Here is a 13,500-nt window from a genome sequence, read left to right as displayed (position 1 = left end):
AGACATTCAGCAGAAGGCAGCAGCAGAGAAGGGGAAGAGCAAGGGGCAGGAGGTAGCTATGGAGGTGGAGGACCTTGGCCTGGCTATGCTGGGTGGCAGACATCATCAGGGAGACAGAGGCACACAAAGAGAGGCCAGTGGGGCCAGTGATGGGACCCTGGGAACAGTGCCCAGGTGCCTAGGTCCAGGCATAGAAGCAGGCCCAGATTCTGGGATCGGGGAGGTCCTTATCCACAAAGGCCCAGAGACTGCAGTCAGTGGTGAGGGCTGTGTCTGGGGTGGGATAGGGCTACAAATGCCCAGCCTCTAACTGGTGGGTACTGCAAGTAGGTCAGATAGGCCGGGCAGAGGAGGTCGAGAGGTGCCAGCCATGTCCCTATCTCCTGACCCCGGCTGCTGACACTCCACCCCTGCCAATCCTCTCCCCATATTTATCTTCCTCCTATCTCATGCCTCCCCACCCCTGCTCTTCCCTCTCAGACCCCTACCAGGGATCCCTCCCAGCCCACTGGCAACTAAAAGGGGGGTGGGTACCAAGCCTACTTGAGGAGAAGGAGGTCCGCTGAGATCAGCCTCAAATCAGGACCCCTCAGCCTTGCTCCCCTTAGGAGACCAGAGGTTGACAGGCTGGGGGGAGGAGCAAGGGGGCAAGCGTGAACCTCTTTTTCTCCTCCTGTCCCAGTCACTGTTCTGGCCTCTGAGCCTCCTCTAGGCCCCCTGTGTCTCATGCTTGTGCCTGTCTCCGAGTCCCTGAGCAGAGGTCTCGTGTGCCAAATGGCCGAGGACAGCAGGGTGGGCCCTGAGCATGTAGCCGGAGAGTCTCCTCGCGTCCCTGGCTGCTAAACCCCGCATGAAGCCACGAGTCCACCCTGCCCCCTCCAGCAGTGGAACCCGGGCTGCGTGCCCTCGTGGGCATCTGGGACAGGTGGCAGCTCGTGTTGCAGTCTCATGAATAACTCAGGACCTCCCTGCTGTCCGCTTCTCCGAGAAACCCGTGTCCCCTGGACCAACCTCCCCCACTGCTTTAAACTTTAATAGGCCAAACTTTAATAGGCCAAGGCCCAGGGGCAGCCAAGCAGGTTCCAGGGAGCTAGGGCAGGATATCCTGAGCAGGAGAGCTCAAGCTAAGCTCTCCCAAGAGGAAGCTAACAGGGGAGAACCCTGTACAGCAGGCCCGGCTCTCCAGAACTCTGGCAGCCAAGGCAGGATGTGGCCAGGCAGGAGTCCCAAGAGTGGCCTCCACATTCAGGGGCCTTCCGGGGAGGAAGAGTAGGCTGGGGTGACCTGGCAGGGATCCTAGGTCAAGGTGCGGCTGGGGGCCCCTGGGAGAGCTGTGGGATAGGGTTACTAGCCTCGACTCTTCCTGCCCAGAAACTCCCACTCTGAAGGTGGAGCTCCAGCAAAGATACATCCAAGAGGACGGAGACCTCCAGGGCTCTCCTGGGGACAGGCCCCTCTGGCAGCAGACAGTACCCTGGGTAGGCCTGCATGGACATCCCCATCAGCAGCAGAGACTTCCGCTGCCTGCAGCTAGCCTGTGTGGCCCTCGGCCTGGTGGCTGGCAGCATCATCATCGGTGTGTCCGTGTCCAAAGCTGCAGCCGCCGTGGGTGGCATCTTTATTGGCGCTGCCAGTCTGGGTGAGCAGGTGCTGGGCTTGGAGGGGGAGCGGGGGGGCATAGTCAAGTGAATGAGAAATGGAGGCAAGGGTTGGTTTACTAGGAATTGGTTGGGGACCACAGAAGCTAAAGAGATGTGAGCAAAGCAGCCGTCGGGGGCGCAGGGAGGCAGGGGAGGGTTGGAGTAAGCTTCCTTCTGCCTGGGGTAGGGAGACTGGGAGAAGGGAGCTGGTCGTCATGCTCCTCTCTGGCTGCTCCCCTCTGGCCCTCTAGTCCCAAGCCCTGGGCTCTTGGGTTTTTGGTGGAATTCATAAGCCTATTGAGGGTGGGTTGACAGGGGGCAGGTAAAAGAGGACGGAGGTCTCAGTGGGACACTCTGTGAGCCAAGAGAGGATCCAACTCAAAGCGTTTCTTTTTCTCTCCTGGTATTTCTTGGCAGGGCATCTGTCTATCTGTCCAGGCATCCATCCATCTCTCTATCTGGGCCAGTCCCACTGATATCCCTGCACTGATGCTGAGTACTGTCCCTCCCCAGTCCACCACCCTGGGCCAAAAGCAGAGCCAGAAGCACCAGAAGGGTGGGTTCTTGGCATCTGTACCTGCAAACTCCTGCCAAGAGCCACAGACACTTGGTCTGGGGATGAAATGCAGGTGGGCAGGGCAGGGTCCACTCTTCTGCTAACCCATCCACAGGTCTGGGTGGGAAGGAGCATGCTAAGAAGCTCCCGGGCTTGGGGCAGACTGGGGCAGAGGAGTGGTGGTGGTGGTGATGTAGCTGGGCCCACTTCCAGCCAGCTGAGAACATGCTTAGCACCTGGGAAGGCTGGAGCCGGGAGCCCGGGCTTTCACAGCCTGTAGCCCCTTCTCCAAAGAGGCACTACTCCCTGCCCCCTCTTAGGGCTGGGTGATGGGGAGCCGCCCCCCTAAACTCCCACAGGCTCACATTTATGCACTCACAGTCCCAACCTGCACACTCATGCTCCTCCCATGCCCATCCATATTACCCTCATAAACCACCCCCAGGCTCACAGCCTACCCACAGCCCCATGCAGCCTGCACTAACCAGGCCCCTTCCCCATCACAGAACCCCTCTGTGTCTCTCTTCTCAGGGTTCCTCATCTTGGCCTACCCCTTTCTAAAGGCTCGGTTCAACCTGGACCACATCCTGCCCACCATAGGTGAGTCCTCTCCCCAGCACCCAGCAGAGCCCTCTTCCAAGGACTGTTGTGTGAGACCCATTGTGTGTAAGTCTGTGGCCCACTGTGGGGCAGAACTGAGACCCTGTGTGTGACTGATCCTGGCTGTGTGTGTTAGTTGCTGTGTGTGTGTGTGTGTGTGTGTGTGTGTGTGTGTGTGTATGTGTGTGTGTTTTGGTATTGCCATGACTACGGTGTAACAGACTCCAGCCTGTTGCCTGCTCCAAAGGTGCCTGAACCAGCTCAGAGCACCTAGAACTCCCATCTCCCCGGAGGGAGCCTCCAACTCCCGTAAAGCCTCCGAGATCTCCAGATAAGTGCATTTCATTCCTTAGCCCCCATAAAAACCCTCTACCTCCCCTAAGACCTCAGGACCCCTGTATAGCTCCTCAATTCATCTCAGCTCCCCACATACATGCTACCATCTCCATCAATCCTGGGAGGCTTTCCATATCCCTAGTTCTCCTCACGACCCTCACCTCCTCAAAAAGTTTGCCATCTTCCCCTTCAAGGGCCCATTTCTCCCATCTCCACTCCCAAACCAGCCCAGATCATGTGAGAGGCCTAAAGGAATGTGGTGGAGTGAAGACAGCAGCAGGGATGGAGATGAGACAACAGGCAGGTCTTCCCTTCCCAAAGCAGGACTTGATCTGAGAATGGCTTAGTAACCAGGGGGCTTGGGGTGATCTTATCATGCAGGGAGCCTGAGAATTCACCCCCACCCGGGGCCAGACCATGGGGAGGGAAGATCCAGCACCAATGGCAATAAAGAGGGTAAGTTTTAAAAACTCCAGAATCCATCTTCCACCTCTGCTCTCTGGCTGAGCAGCTCTGGGGGGCCCAGGGAGAAGCCTTGAGGGACATGCAGAAGGGGTGTCCCCAGTGACCGGGAGCCAGCAGAGTTAGCCAGTTCTTCCATGTGTTTGGTCAAAACCCTTCTCGCTCCAAGCTGAGCCAGGCTCCTGTTTGACCTCAGGGCTTGTCTGTGGTGCCCGGCATGGACACTGGGACTGACCCTTGGTCCCATGTCTCAGTTTATGTTTTCTCACTCTCTTCTCCCATGATGGAATCCAACTCTCAGAGCTGGTAACTGAAATGGAACATCTTCCTCCTCCCCTACCTCCACACACTGGAAAATTCTAGGGCAGTGAAAATTTTTCTAGAGAAAATTCTGAGTTTCTCAAAGATGGGCCTCGCCCACAGCATCTACTGCCAGTGGTGGGATGCCTAATCCCAGCAAAAGGCCCCATTCCAGACCCTGCTCCAAACACTTTACATATATTAATTTGTTCCATTCTCAAAACAGCCACATGAGGGAGGTACTGTAATTAGGCCCACTTTATATATGGGGCAACTGAGGCACAGAGAGATTAAGTAAGGCAGCTAGGAAGTGGTGGGGCCAGAACTGAAACCAGGCAGCCAGCCCCGAGTCCTGCCTGTAACTGCCCCCACCATGCTGCTGTCCTCTTGAAGAGCCATTCTGACCATCCGTGCCTCTTTAAATTCAGCTGAAACTGTCCCTGGGACTCCCCTCTCTCCCCACTGGTCCCTCTGGGTTGCTCTGATCCGGAATCTGTCTACTCAGGCAGCCCTGTGCTGGTCTCTTCCCCAGGAGCCCGAAGCAGCCTGTCCACTGTGAGCAGAACACTGGAGAAGCTGAAGCCAGGGGGCCGGGGAACTGCGGAGGGCTGAGGCAGGGCTGAGGGGTTACCCCCTACCCTCTCTCCCTCTTTGCCTGCTACCCTGATCTCAGAGCCCTCCTGGGTCCGAACCAGAGGTGAACCAGGCCCTGGAGACACCAGACATGCATCCACCTGAGCAAAGCTCTTGAAAATGGATCCCACGTGGCCGAGAGCAGGGCCTGAAGCAAAGGTGTCACTGGAGGTTCCACAGGGGACCCTTGTATCAGGTTTTTGATGTGGATTTTCTCTCTGGACTGCAGCTCAGCAGGCTTCCCTTTTTGATCTACTGACTGGTTTCTCTGGAATTGGGGGCCAGAGGTACCTCAGGCCCTTGCTCCAGCCTGGCCACAGAAATGAACCACAGGCTGACAGGAGCCACAGACAGGATCCCCTCAGCCGCTGAGGCTTGGCCCTGGGCTTCTAGAGCTCACTGGCTAGATAGAAGGGCTGGAACAGATTCTTTCTGGATATCAAAAACTTTGGGCCACTCCTTAGGTACAGGCTTTCAGCAATAGCAAACCAGACAGGAGCATGTCCTAGACAAACAAAATAGTCATGCTGGGACAGGGGCCCAGGTAAGGCAGTGACCTAGAGGCTTCCAGGAGGAGATGGCTCCTGAACTGAGAACTGTCCTGAGACTCTTGTGTGTGACTCCACCATCCAAGGCTTTTTGTGATCTCACCCCAGACAAGACCTCCAGCCTTCCCTCTTGTCCCCTACCCTCTCACCGCTGCTGAACAATCTCAAATATTCCAGCCTCCACGCTTTGTCTTGTGTTCTCCTGGAGGCCCCCTACTCCTCTCTGCCTATCCAAAGCCCTCACCTTGGAAGGCACAGTTCCAAGGATCCCCTTAACACAACACCCTCCCCATCATCTTCCTGCAGCCCGTGCCTCTCTCCCTCCACGGGGTCCAGGCAGGCTGAAGTCTCCTTTTTCATAGAACAATTATTAATCCTACTGAAACCTACTGTGCGTTGGCCTTTTCCAGTTACTGTCAGGGTACACAGTAGGTGCTCAATAAATGTTAGTGGCATCAATTTAACACAAAAACAATTCCCCAATCTTTCCCTGGAGAGTCACATCAAGGCCCCATGTATCTTTGTGGTTTGGGGCAAGGAGGACCTGGCCCACGTGTGTGTGGCTATGCAGAACACATTGTGCCTCCCTCCACACCACTCCTCACTCACCTACACCCTCAAGGTGGAGCAGGTGTTTGACCTCTACAGAGACATCTGCTCCATGTGGCCTCTGTTCATGTTTGTGAGCAGAGGACAAGCTAGGAAGAGTCTCATTCTTCAAGGACCAGTGCAGATGACACCTCCTCTCAGAAGCCTCCCCTGACTGTGCTGTGCTCCCACAGCCCATATCATTCTGAGTGGTCTTTGTCACCTTCTTCCTCTCAAAAGCAGGGGCCAGAGGACCAGGCACACAGGTACCCAGCAGACGTTGCAAAACCAAACCAAAAGTGGGAGAGGCCACTTCATTGTACGGATGGGAAAGCTGAGGCCCTCCAGAAAAAAGGACTCATCGAGTCCCACGGTGAGAGGATGTGCAGCCAGGCCTTATAGTCAGGGCTCCTCTCTCCCCACCCAAGGCTCTACCCTCTGCTGTCCTTGGCACAGAGACCAGCTCCCTGACCAGAGTGGGACAGACCTCCACTCATAAATGCTGGCCAGTTGTGGAGCCTGTGGTTCCTCCAGCCTGAGGGAAGTCCCCCTCCTTCTATTTCCCTCCCCTCCACCTCCCTCCTGCCTGATCACTTACCCTTCTCCACTCCCTCAACATCATTATCATCAACATAACTTGGGCCCAGCGGCCCCTCCTTGCTCAATAAGGAAACCCTTCCTCCTGCCCATCTTTAATCCTTACCTGAAGCACCCTGAAAGATGCCCATGGGTGGAAGGGGTGGGAAGGGGGGAAGTGGAACCTGGGCTGTGAGGAGGGTGGTAGCCCTTGGCCCACCACCAACGCTTCCCCAACACGATCTCCCCAAGGCAGGGCTATTGCATCTTCAATGCCTGGCAGAGCCCGGCACAGAGTGGTATGGGGATCAGAGCAGAATAAAGTAAGGAATGAACACATAAAAAGGCAAGGGCTATGTCCACTGGGGAAGAACTAGGCAGAGGTCCAAAGGACCCTTGAAACTGTGGGAGTCTTCAGGGCCTGAAACCCCGAGACTGCCTGTCCCCCAGTCTAAGTGAATGTCCAGATACATCATCCCAAGTGCATACTGCACCCCAATGCCCCCACCCCCTCAACCTGGTCACAGGAGTGGTCCGTGTGGAGCTCATGCCTTCACCCCCTTTGGAAGGTGAGTTTGGGCCAAGTAGGCAGGGTGGTGTGGTGGGTAGTGTTAGGGAGGAAGTGCCCTCTCACCTCTGAGCAGCTCCAGAACCCTCCAGTATTTCAGTGGGAGTGGGCATGGACAGGTCATTGGACCGAGCTCTTCCAGTGGTCTGTTCAATAAATGAAATCAGTTCTGTCTGACAACCCTCAACTGTGGCTGTGCCTGGCTGACCCCACAGGGGGTAATGATGCTGGTGCTCCAGGAAGAAAGTTGGAGGATACAGATCTGGACACCTGATCTCACCTGCTGGTTTGGGGGTTTAAGGAAGCCGACCTGAGGGAAGTGATGTCCCATCTGCACTCTGAAGGTTGAGCTGGAGTTAACCTGGTGGAGGGAAAGTCCACCATGGGTCAGAGAACTCACTGAAGTGGGGAGTGCTTGGTCCAGGCAGCCCCTTGGAAGTTACAGCCCTGCTGGCCAACCTGGAGGACTGACCAGGCTGGGGCTGGAGTCTGGGGCTGGAGTCTGGGGGTGACTCACATCCCACCTCTGCGTCCACAAGTCCGGGGGCCGGAGTTCTGGGCAAGAGGCTGTGGGGCTTTGCGCCTCAGTTTCCTCATCAGCCAGAGAATGAGTGTAGCGCCGCCTTCCCAGGGCCACTGTCAGGAGGAAGGTTGCCTGGCACGTGGTTCACATCGCAGAGGGTTTATGAATGGATGAGCAAATGAATGAAGACAGAGGTTGGAGGAGATGCTCTTCCAGCTGAACTCCAGGTTCTGGAAATCAGCATCTCAGTCTCCCACCCAGTCCTCCCTCTCCATCCTTCGCCCCTCACTGGCCCTCTTACAGATCCCAGTGGGACACGTGTGTCCTCCTACAAGGGGCTCGTGGCCACACCCCGTTCTCGAGCGCGGGATTGGTGGGCGGTGTTCTGGGAAGGGTGGCTGAAGGCAAGCCCCTTCCCGAGAGAAGTCTCCCTGCCCCCACAGCCCCACCCCCGTTCCCTCCAGGGAAGGTGGGGAATCCGTCAGGGGCTGCAGACGGAACCCGCGCCACCTACGTCCCTCGCTCCAGAGTGAGTGGCAACGTCTGCGTCCGGCCCCGAAAGTCCGGGCTGGAAACCGTGTGGGTGCTGGGAGCCCAGGGCAAGGTGCTAGAAGCCGCGGAACGTAGAGGAGGAAAGGGGAGAGGGGCGGTGCGGAGAGGAAGACAGGAGGACGCTCCGTGAGAACGCCGCTCCACCCGGGAGCCCAGGGGCCCAGCGGCGGCTGCGACGCTGCGCGAGGGGCGCCCCGAACCCGCCGCCGCACCTCCCGGCTCGCCGCCGCGAGGGGCGGGGCCTGCCTGGGGGCTGCGCTCCCCACCCCCACCCTCCGTGCCCCCCGGCCCCTCCTGCTAGCCCGGGGTGCTCAGAGAAGCGTCCGACCACGACCACCGACCGGCCCAGGCAAGTGAAAGCACCACGAGTTGGGGGCGGTTGAGGAGGGGGCGGGGGTCAAGGGGATGAGACCGGCGGGAGAGGGCGGCCAGGAGGGGAGGCTTTAGGGAATGGAGGCGATGCTCCATCCAGCCCGAAACCCCAGCAGAATGGAGTAGTGCCCAGACAAGGGGTCAGGGACCTGTAGCCTGGGACAGACTTCCCAGAAAAGATGAGAAAGAGAGGAAAACAGGAGAAGGGCACATGCAGCATGGGGTGACTGCATTGGGCCCCCTCTGCCTGACCCTGATCTCTCCCTGCTCTATAACTCCGTGGGAATTTGCCCTAGGACCCACCTCCAGCCCTCGCCCAGCTGACCGCCATTGTTCCCAAGGCCCAAAGTGAACAGGAAGTCAGCATAGAGAAGTGGGCATAGAGTCACTTCAAAACCAGGACACAGGTGAAGCCAGGAGACCTCTGTGACCAACCTCTGTCTTCACCGTTTGTTTAACCAATATTCCCTGGGCACCTGGGGACAGTCAGGCGCTTCACTGGGGACTAGCAGCAAACAAGATGAGTATAATGCTTGTCCTCCAGGAAGAAAGTTGGAGGATGCAGACCTGGACACCTGATCTGGCCCTGCTGATTTGGGGAGTTAAGGAAGGTTTTCTGAGGGAAGTGATGTCCCGGCTGCACTCTGAGGGTTGAGCTGGACTTAGCCAGTTGAAGGGAAAGCAGACCATGTTTCAGGCACAGGAAGCAGCGTGTTCACCTGGCCACACGTGGTGAGTTCAGCTCCACTTGAGCAAAATCAAGGGGGCGGCCTGGAGCAAGCCAGCCAGGATGGCAGCAGTGGGGAGCCCAGGAGAGATGTAGCCACTAGGGAGACATGGAGGGAGGGGGATGGTGGGGCAGCGGTGAGACTGAAAAGGAAGGGATGGGTTCTAGAGACACTCAGAGGGAAGAATCTGCAGGGCCTGGTGATGGATTGGGTTGGGAAAGTGCGGTGGAAAGCCTGAGGGAGAAGGAAGAGCGAGGATGAAGCCCGGGTTTCTGGCTGGGAGTCCGGGCTTTGTGGGAGAAAATGAAGTTTAAGGAGACTGTTTCCAAGAGGAAACACTTTGAAGAAAGGAATAGAGTGTGATATGGAGGCAGAGGTGGGGTGGAAGGAGGGTCTGATTTTGTTTTAGGACAGGAGAGGCGTGAATGCATCCAGGAGGAGGTGCAGTCACAGTGAGGGAGGCTGATGAACACCGGTTGGGAAGGGGGAGGTTCCCCAACAGCCTTGAGGGCCTGAGCGATGCCAGAGACGTGCCAGCTGGTGATTTTCTTTTCACTTGTGTGGCTTAACTGTTTGGGCACAGACTTGGAGGAAGCAGAAAGCCTGATTGATGCAGGGTCAAGACTTTGCTAGGCAGCTCTGGCAGAAGGACAAAGGAACAGGTGAGGCTGCAGGACAAGGTAAATTGCAGGGGAGTAACTGAAGTGACGTAATGTGCAGAAAAGGAAGTGGAGATTAAAGGCTCATGGAGAAAATGCTGATAGTTCCAGGCCTGCACTAGATCAGAGAACAGTCACAGCAAGAGACAGTACAGAGTCACAGTGAAGAGCACAGGTTTAGAAGACACACTGCCTAGGTGTGAATCCCAGATCGGCCACATATTGTCACCATGTCTATGACAAGCAGTGCAACCTCTCTGAGCCTCTGTGTCCCCATCTGAAAACAGAGATGGCAAAAGCATCTGCCTATAGAGTTGTCACGGGGCTTAAATGAGATGATATATAACATATATAAAGGGCTTGAAAGAGTGTTTGGCACATAGTAGGTGCTGTACCAGTGTTTCTATAGTGGTAGCAGTGAGGTTATGGTGGAGAGTAGGAGGCTCGTGGTGATGACAGGGGTGATGAGGGCCAGAGTTGGTGAGGGAAATGGTCACTGGGGTGGAATGGGGGAACTGGGCACTGGAGATGAGGAGCCAACCAAGTAGGAGGGCACAGGGTAGGGCGGTTGTGCTGAGGATGCTGACGCCTCTCAGTGCTGGGACTCAGACTGGAGGGCAGGAAGGGCACGTCCACACCAGGGAGTCTTTAGTACCCCCTTCCGCCACCCCTCCCGCTAGTTCCAGGCAGCTGAGTTGCATGGAGTGGAGGCACAGGCCCAGACTGAGGCTGGAGATCCAAGTCTGGCCTGCCTGGATGCAAACTTGGTTTGATAACCACAGAGCTGTGATTGCTGCAGAGTCCTGTGTGCCTGGGGACCCTCAGCTGTGCAAGAAGCCAGAGCCTGCTGGGCCGGCAAAGATCATCTAGACCAAACTCCCACTTTCCCAATGGCAAATCTGAGCCTCAGTGAGGGGAGCTTCAAGTACTCGCCTGTTTCAGGCATGGGAACCCCCTGTAAAGGGGAGGGTGCCATCAGAGCAGCTAGAATGGAACTCCCATCACCCCTCCCATAGGCCCCAGCTCTCCTTATCACCAAATTACCCACCCCCCATGCTCCCAGGCAAAGAGAATTCTCCAGAGCCCATCTACTGGGAAGCAGCTCATTTCCACTGTATAGGCAGGCACCTTAGAGAGTGTCTATGTGTTGGCCGCTGTTTGCAGCTTTCAGAGTATATTACATCTGTATTTGTATTTCTGGGTATGTCTGATCATTGAGTGTGCATGTGGGGTTTGTGTGTGTGTGTGTGTGTGTGTGTGCACGCGCACGCGCGCATGTACACATCCACTCAGAGACTAGGATAATGGGGCCCAGGAGTCAGACACAGGAACTGGGAGTCACACTTTCAGACTTCATCCTCAAGCCTTGTTTCCTCATCCTTGTTTCAAGCCTTCATCCTCAAGCTTGGGGAATCTATGAGGGGCCAAGGGTGGCCTGTGGGATGGACTGGGGTGGGGGTGGTAGCAGCTCTTTCGGCTCTGTCTGGGGAGGCAGAATTCAGCTGGCAGAAGCTGAGAGCTTCCAGGGTAGTGAATAAGCCAGCACTGAGTAATTGTGGTGTGGGAGGTTCCCTGAGGATAGGGAGAGGGTTAGGGATAGAGAGCATGCTAGAAGTGTTGGGGGCCTGAGAGTTGGCCCAGACCTTCACGGACTGAGGGAGAATAGAAGGGCTAAGATTAAGGGGAACAGAGGGGTTCACAGTGAAGGGTAAAGAGCCAAGCTGGGTAAATAAGGGACTCAATCCCACCTGGAGGACAGGGGCTGGGACTAGTGACTAACGCCTGGACTAAAGCCTCAACCCCTTCACCCAGAGGCTCTTGAGCCCTTGGAGCAGAAACCCGGGACCAGGAGGCCTGGCAGCTGCCCCTGGTCAAGCCACTGCTCTTGTATAACAGACATCCCAGATTTGTGGATTGACCCAGGGGTGGGGGTGGCCAGCTGACCTGAAGGGGCTTCAGGCAGAGACCCTCTTTCCAGGAGCTCTTGCCTCCTCCTACTGAGGACCACCCTCCTTTGGCCCCAGGATTGCTGATGATTAGCTGGATAGTAATAAGTAATATATATATATATATATATATATATATATATATATATATATATAACTTACCTATATTATATATGTTTCATATTATATGTTTTACATTATAAATAATATATAATATGTTTTATATATATATATATATATATAGAGAGAGAGAGAGAGAGAGAGAGAGAGAAAGCATGCACACAAACAGGGGAGAGGCAGAGGGGCTCAATCCCATGACCCCAGGATCATGACCTGAGCCAAAATTCAGAGTTTAACGCTCAACCAGCTGAGCCACTCAGGCACCCCATTATGTCATTATATAGAATATATATTATATATTATATAGCTATATAATATATATGTATATTATATATTATATGTGTATATTATATAACTATAATATATATGTATATTATATATTATAAATGTATATTATATATATAATATATATGTGTATATTATATATAATACATATTATATATGTATAGCATATATATGTATAGTATATATATTATATATGTATAGCATATATATTATATATGTATAGTATGTATATTATAAATATATGTATATAAAATATATTTTTTTTGGTTTGGGCTTGGTTCTGGTCTGGCTTGGCCACAGACACCCTCCATGACGTTTTCCATTCCAAGCTTCAGTTTCTCCCATCCATAGATGAATGATTTCTATGGTGAAATCTACCAGAAATGGTGATTTCTACCAGGTCAGCAGATTGGAGTGCTCACTAAAGAGAAGGTCTGTTCCAATCCTAACAACTCAAGATTCAGAGCAATGGCCTTCCCTCCTGTTCAGGCAATGAGATCAAAGTGGAGAGGGCTTAAAGGATTTGGGAATGTGATAGCATCATCCCAAAGGTTCCTGCTTCTGAAATTAAATAATCCGGAAGCAATGGAGCCTAGAAGTGATGCATGGTGCCGTTCATTGGCCAGAACTACTCACATGGCCCCACCTAATCACAAATTGGCCACTAAGTCCAATTTTAACATGTGTTCAGAGGGGGGAGAACAAAAAAGATTTAGTGAATGGCACCAGTGACACCACACAATAGAGTTAGTCAGAGCACCCACCACAAAATAGCATCCAACATTGCAGCAGCCCCAGCTGGAGGGCCACAGTCAGTCAGATGGAAATGGTGACACAAACTGAATTGCAATAGCTGAGGAACCTCAACATCCCACCCCTTTGCACCCTGGATCCCAGTTAACCAGGCTGGAGACACCTATCAACCCTTAGCCCTTTCTCTGCCTGGGGTGGAGACTCTGGGGGTAGTTTTGTCTTTCAGAGTCAGCTCTGCATCCCAGAAGCAAATAATCATTCATTGACAATTGGCACTTGGAAGCTCAGTCCCCCGCTAGTGCTTTTGTTGCGCTGAGTGTGCTAAGCAACAGAAGGAGAAAAGTGAGTTTACTTTTCTCGAGAGATGCACAAAACACACCAGCCCCCTCCTCTATTGTTGACTTTGGAGCAGTGTAAGTGCTGATTACAGGAGCTTAGCTACAGGGCCCGAGGAGAGTCCATGCCCTGTGTTCCAGTCATTCAACAAGCATTTAGCAAACCTAGCACTAGACTAGCTTGATTGAGAACTCAGGCTGCAGGGTCCGGACACCAGGTTTCAAGTCCTGGCACCACCACGGCCCCTCAGAGATCTTGGGGTGAACTTAGTTAATCTTTTTGTGCTTCAGTATCCTCATCTATAAAATGGGGATATAACAGCAATACTTAATCTCATGTTGTAAAAACTAAATTAGATATTATTGCAAAATGTTCAACATAGCACAACCTACTTAGCTAAATTAGTGCTGATTTCAGAT

General features: G+C 54.0%; 1 protein-coding gene across 1 annotated transcript; it reads left to right on the top strand.

Annotated features, from left to right (window-relative positions):
- The first annotated feature begins 1,472 nt into the window (after positions 1–1,472).
- On the top strand, positions 1,473–7,066 carry KNCN (kinocilin). Its single transcript, XM_027058179.2, has 4 exons — positions 1,473–1,639; positions 2,728–2,796; positions 3,514–3,588; positions 4,427–7,066. Exons 1-4 carry the CDS (start codon positions 1,489–1,491, stop codon positions 4,504–4,506), a joined length of 375 nt encoding a protein of 124 aa, XP_026913980.1. The 5' UTR covers positions 1,473–1,488; the 3' UTR covers positions 4,507–7,066.
- Positions 7,067–13,500: the final 6,434 nt, after the last annotated feature.

This window comes from Acinonyx jubatus, chromosome C1 (assembly GCF_027475565.1).
Source record: "Acinonyx jubatus isolate Ajub_Pintada_27869175 chromosome C1, VMU_Ajub_asm_v1.0, whole genome shotgun sequence".
Taxonomy (NCBI): domain Eukaryota; kingdom Metazoa; phylum Chordata; class Mammalia; order Carnivora; family Felidae; genus Acinonyx; species Acinonyx jubatus.
The sequence above is the reverse complement of the archived record's forward strand: the minus strand, read 5'-3'. Positions and strand labels throughout refer to the sequence as shown.